This window comes from Xyrauchen texanus, chromosome 19 (assembly GCF_025860055.1).
Source record: "Xyrauchen texanus isolate HMW12.3.18 chromosome 19, RBS_HiC_50CHRs, whole genome shotgun sequence".
In the NCBI taxonomy this organism is placed as follows: domain Eukaryota; kingdom Metazoa; phylum Chordata; class Actinopteri; order Cypriniformes; family Catostomidae; genus Xyrauchen; species Xyrauchen texanus.
The window spans coordinates 9,572,683-9,578,501 of NC_068294.1; the positions used below are offsets into that span (position 1 = coordinate 9,572,683).

The 5,819-nt window shown below is 37.5% G+C and overlaps 1 protein-coding gene across 3 annotated transcripts; it reads left to right on the forward strand.

Moving 5' to 3' along the window:
* The first annotated feature begins 1,835 nt into the window (after positions 1–1,835).
* LOC127660196 (interleukin-17B-like) lies at positions 1,836–4,362 on the forward strand. Of its 3 annotated transcripts, none has more exons than XM_052150312.1 (3): positions 1,836–1,956; positions 2,057–2,379; positions 3,524–4,362. In XM_052150312.1, exons 1-3 carry the CDS (start codon positions 1,933–1,935, stop codon positions 3,771–3,773), a joined length of 597 nt encoding a protein of 198 aa, XP_052006272.1. In that variant the 5' UTR covers positions 1,836–1,932; the 3' UTR covers positions 3,774–4,362. The 3 variants fall into 3 exon arrangements, with proteins under 3 accessions (XP_052006272.1, XP_052006274.1, XP_052006273.1); XM_052150314.1 differs by having other exon boundaries at positions 1,862–1,956; positions 2,108–2,379; XM_052150313.1 differs by having other exon boundaries at positions 1,888–1,956; positions 2,032–2,379.
* The last annotated feature ends 1,457 nt before the right edge of the window (positions 4,363–5,819 follow it).

Consider the following 5,819-nt stretch of genomic DNA (forward strand, 5'->3'; position numbering starts at 1 on the left):
TTTTATGTGTTAAATGAGCCAGTTAGGTGATGTGAAGTGAATCTGTCAGCCACTGTTTACATACAACAGCTCTTCATGATCACTTGTATTACTACTACACTACTAAAGCTAGAAAATAGCTTTAAATGGCTTTAAACGAACAACTTCAGTATTACAGCTCATCAAAGCTAAGAGACACAACAAACTGATTAATTACACAATGGGTGCTGTTTAAAATGGTGGAGGACTTTGCGGTTTCTGTAGTGATTGACAATTGCACACCGGCTCCTGTGAAATAAGGAGAAATACCCCACTTGGATGCTGTTTTTACTCTGAGAAAGCTGATCATCAGAATGCTGACAGCATCTCTGCTTAGGAGTGGCAACAGGTGATCGCACATGCTCTCTCTCTCTCTCTCTCTCTCTCTCTCTCTCTCTCTCTCTCACACACACACACACACACACACACATCCATCCTTGTTTATCCAATAACTTGTTCAAAACAGCACAAGCCGTGATACTATTCCTGAAGTGACATTTTTTAATTACTAACGGAGGCTTGGATGCATAATTTGTTTTGGACCAGCAACGGCAGATTCTGAAAGTAGTTCCATGCACAAATGCGTATTTTATGACCGTCCTCAATTTTTCCTAATTTTGAAATGTACTTGTTCATTGAACTGTTGTATGAAAGCAATATCACACTGGCAATCGTGCTATATGGAGTTAAATATTTTCTTTTATTTAATGATTCTATTTCAATAAATTTTGCCTTCCATACAAAACAACCAGATGCAGTCAGAATGTACAATATTATAATGTCTTGTGGGGTTTCACATGTGCTTTGACTTTCACAGGTTCTTTTAAAAGGAAAATGCATTCTACTCCCTTTGTCGAAAGCTTATACAGAACAAGAGAGAAGGCAAATCTGAGTCACTAGTCATTTTATTAGACTGATGTATTTGTCTGAGAATTTGAAAACAGTTTTTATCCAAAACAATATTCTGCATCAGATTTTTTTGGCTTTTATCCAATCGACCTTTTAAATTTGCAAAACATTAGTTTGCCACAAGTGTTCTCTTTGAAAACGCATGCCTATTAAACTGCCCTGACATGTCATAACAGCAGGTGTTCTTTTACACATCACAATGAAATCCATTGTGACAATGAATATGGCATTGAATGGGCCAGATGAGGAGAAAAACATGGATTGACCCAATTTGTAGCTGTAGATACTGTTCTCTGCGCTATAGGTTCCAGACACTGTTCTTCGGTTCCCAGAATGGGCCTAAGGCGCATAAAGCTCTGTCTGGTTGTTTGTTCTCAGGCTTTGGGACTTAAGAATAAAATGGGTCTTTTGAGTGAATACCATTCAATTGGTACATAGGAAAATGACAAAGGTACAAAGCTCTTATCATTAGTATTTCTCAGGACTTAGTGTTCTTTGACCCAAAATTCTCTTGAAAACACATCGTACACCTGTACATTTGTAACAATATGCTCTCTTTGAACTCATGATTAATCAGACAGAGAAACACAGCAGCATTTTATCAAGGCTTAATAACTTTGTTTGCAAATAAAATCACATAGGTGAGACAGGGGCTAGTTGTCACATGTGGAAAATGTCACAGTATCTCAAGAAAATATTTTTAACTATAAGGTTTTGAGGATCTATCTATCTGTCTATCTATCTGTCTATCTGTCTATCTGTCTGCCTGCCTGCCTGCCTGCCTGCCTACCTGCCTGCCTGACGTGAGAGAGTTACACATACATGAATAGACCCATAGCTTTTTCATGTGGCCCCACCTTGAACTATTCAGTTCAGGTGTGTCCCTGTAGGCTACTGTGTTTGTGTGAGGCATGACACTTCAGTATGAGTAATCCCATGCTCAATCCATTTAATGCAAGATCACGGCAAGGAAACGTATAACCTAATGCAGTCTGGCTGAAAACAATGTGGAAAAATATTTGGAATAAGGTGAGTCCCAAAAATAATTAAAAAAAAAGTGACGAATGACAAATTACTTATCAAATTAATTAAAAGAATCCTCAGCACTTCATATTGACTGTGTTCACAGCTGTTCATGGTCCTGATGGTGGGTAACGTGTTTGTGCTCATTGAAACAAAGTATACCAGCAGAGATGGAAAAACTTGGAGAAGAAAACTGGAGTCAAATCTTCGACGGAACACCTCGTCTGTCAGAATTTCCCCGGATCCAATGATGACAGGTTCAGAATCAGCCGTGGTGTTGCCTGGTGCTGATGACATGGACTTTGAAAAAAATATCAAGGACATGGTGTCCCAGGTCAGAAACAATCCCAACTTATCCATTAGCAAATGTGTGGTGGATCGCAAACTCTGGATGTCCAACAGTCGCAGCCTGTCTCCATGGTCCTACAGGTAGGCACAGTTGCCCTTGGTTATTTGGGGTAATTTTTGTTAATAACCTTTGAAACACAAAATGTTATATATGTTTTCATAACTCTTCTGTCCTATTTACCTTCAAATAATAATAATAATAATAATAATAATAATAATAATAATAATAAAACAGGTATCAGGTTGATACTTAGCCTATCTATTCCTGATTTAATGAAAACAGACTATAAACTAAATTTTAAATGAATAACATTTCAAAGTTTCTTCACGAACAATGTAACACAGCTGATAGTTAAAGTTAAAGTTTCTTTTGGTTCTTAGAACATTCTGGGAACTTAAATTATGGTTATAAAAATAAAACCTAAAAAAATTAAAAAAGTTCACAGAATGTTAGGGATTGGCTCCCCAAAAACAACCAAACAGGATCTCTGCAAACACAAAACATGCCCCTAATGTTAGCGTTTGATTCTCATTTATTTTATTAATTTATCCTAACATTCTAGGAACGTTTTATTTTAATGGTTTTATTTTTTATAACCATAAACTAATGTTCCCAGTATGTTGCAGGGAGGTTTTTGAGTGACAACCTAAAAATAACTTATAAAAAATTTAATTCTATAATGGTTATTTTTAGGGTTTTGTTTTTAAAATCATAAACTAACCTTCCCAGAATGTTGCAGGAAGGTTTATGTGTAACACTAAGAATCTATAATAACTATTCCTGATTTTATGAGACCTGATTATAAACATGCCCTGTTAATAACAAGTCCTTTATGAAAAAGATTGACCATATATATATGTGTGTGTGTGTGTGTGTGTGTGTGTGTGTGTGTGTGTGTGTGTGCAATTGGTAAAATCCTAGCTAACATTTTTCAGTAACTAGAATGTTCCAAAACGTTGGTTTATGGTTTTAAAAAATAAAACCAAGACAGAACGTTTCTATAGAAATTGGTCCCAAGAATAACCAAAAGGTTACCCTACGCTAACGTGATTGGGACATCTTGTGTTTGCTGGGATAATAGATTCATTTTGAAACGTCTATTATTATTTTTAAATATGCAGCAGAGGTTCTCTCGGACCCCAAACAGTAAAAATTCATCTCAGAATAGGAGTAAATTGCACATTATTCTGTGTGCACGCTCAGACTATCTACTTTTCTATACAGAATCAATCACGATGTGAACCGTAAACCGGTGGACATCCCGGAGGCCGTGTGCTCATGCGTGGGATGCATCAATCCTTTCACCATGCAAGAAGACCGCTCCATGACCAGCGCACTTATCTACACCAAGATCCCTGTGCGAAGACGTCTGTGCCACCGGGCAACCAGCAAACCAAAAAAAAAGAAATGCGTTCCCCGTTACAGAACGGTGGTGGAGAGCATCGCAGTGGGGTGCACGTGCATCGTAGGGTAGCTGAGTGGGACCCACACAACTTACAGCAGAGGAATTCTGATCATAATTGTAAATACTTTTTTTTAGTGATTTTCTTTGAGTGAAATGTTATATAATGCATTCACTCTGTTAAACACAAAGTTTTAGTTATGTGCGGCAATTTCTGATGTATTCTGATGTCTAAAATATTTTATGATTCAAATGATTACAAGAGACGTTCTCATTTTGACGATAAAAATGGGGAAAGCTCATTGTGTTTATATTGAGTTCTATATTATCATCAGTGTTGGGTAAGCAGCTACTCAGAAAGTAATCCACTACAAAATAGATAATTTTTTACTTCTCTGAAAGATATAGCAACTGTAATCTGATAACGTGCATGTGAAATGTAATGCATTACACTACTTTTTTTTTTACTAAGAAGTAATTAGATTAGAGTAATTACAGTTTTTCTCAATCAATTTGGCACATTTACTGAAACAAACTTACAATTGTAAAAACTCAACAACATTGAACCTCACATCATGTTGTACATTCAGCACACCACTCTGTGACCTGCAAAATGGGATTACTCAATCAAAAGAACTAACTCATGTTTCAAATGTAAATAAATCCGTCAATGAATAAATCATTGTCATCAAAACAAAAGGTTTCTTTATCACTGCTTAGACCAAGAAAGTCAAAATGCAAAGACATCTTGTCAAATGACAGTGTACTCTGAAAGTTTGATAGTTACCCAATATGTAATATTGTCCAATAGCTAACATTGTATATGTAGGCAGCTGAATAGTATTGATGTCAAAAAGTCATGGCACACACATACTTTCAACAGAACATTTATTCAAACATTTCTCATTATTGTATGTACACACTTTACAGCAAACCGAAAATACGTAAAGAAAGTGTGTACAGAAAAAAATATATACAACAGCAAAATTCAGGAACTACAATATGTGCAAGAAAAAAGAATATATGCTGCAAGTTCATCAACCTCATGGGTCTTCCAATCTCTCCTCTCTGTCTGGCCACAACATTTCATCTACATCACACCTGATATCCTCTGCAGTGCAACGAGGGAAAAATCTTTTGGCATGACACAGCCACCCCATACAACAATCTGTGGTGATATCCTCACAACCAGCATCCATTGCACACAGTAAATACAACTGGTCAGGTGGATGGTGATCATAGACCTTACATCTCCATGCAGAAAATAACTCCTCAATGGGATTTAGGAATGTGGATTATGGTGGGAGAAACTCCATCAAATAACATGGGTGGGCAACAAACCATTCCCTGACTGTATTTGAACGATGGAAACTTACGTTGTCCCAAACTATAACATATGTTGGCAAGTCATTTCTTACCAACCACCTCTCATTCTCAGGAACGAGATCCCTGTGAAGAGTTTCCAGGAAATTGAGGAGACATTGTGTGTTATTGAGGCGGCTGTGGCTCAGGTGGTAGAGTGGGTTGGCTACTAATCGCAGGGTTGGTGGTTTGATTCCTGGCCCACATGACTCCACATACCGAAATGTCATTGGGCAAGACACTGAACCCCATGTTGCTCCCAATGGCAGGCTAGTGCCTTGCATGGCAACTCTGCCATCATTGGAGTGTGAGTGTGTGTATGTGTGAATGGGTGATTGGGGCACATTGTAAAGCACTTTGGTAACCACTAAGACCATTTATAGGGCCCATTGATGGCAGCACACATTGTTATGGTCCCTCCACGCTGGCCTGGCACATCAACAGTGGCTCGGTGACCGATAATATTATGGCCACATCTCCTGAATTTGGTCAAGTTGAATCCTGCCTCATCAACATACACAAAATGTGTGGGGATTAATCAGCCTCCAGCTCCATCACTCTCTATTAAAGATAATAAAGCAATTTAGGAAATAATTTACAGTAGATATTGTAAATCATACAGTTACACATATCCCACATTGTGTAACATATTCTGCATATACAGGTCAATACTTGTCAATACTGAAAGACAAGGAGATTACAGCACTGTGTAGTGTACAATGATGAATTCTGACATTGTTCTAAATTGTGAGGAAA

Excerpts from the sequence above, each read along its gene's own strand:
- LOC127660196 (XM_052150312.1), top strand. The coding sequence starts at position 1,933 with ATGTGGAAAAATATTTGGAATAAG. Across the intron at positions 1,957-2,056 it reads GGAAAAATATTTGGAATAAG|CTGTTCATGGTCCTGATGGT; the intron begins GTGAGTCCCAAA and ends CTGTGTTCACAG. Across the intron at positions 2,380-3,523 it reads CTGTCTCCATGGTCCTACAG|AATCAATCACGATGTGAACC; the intron begins GTAGGCACAGTT and ends TTTTCTATACAG.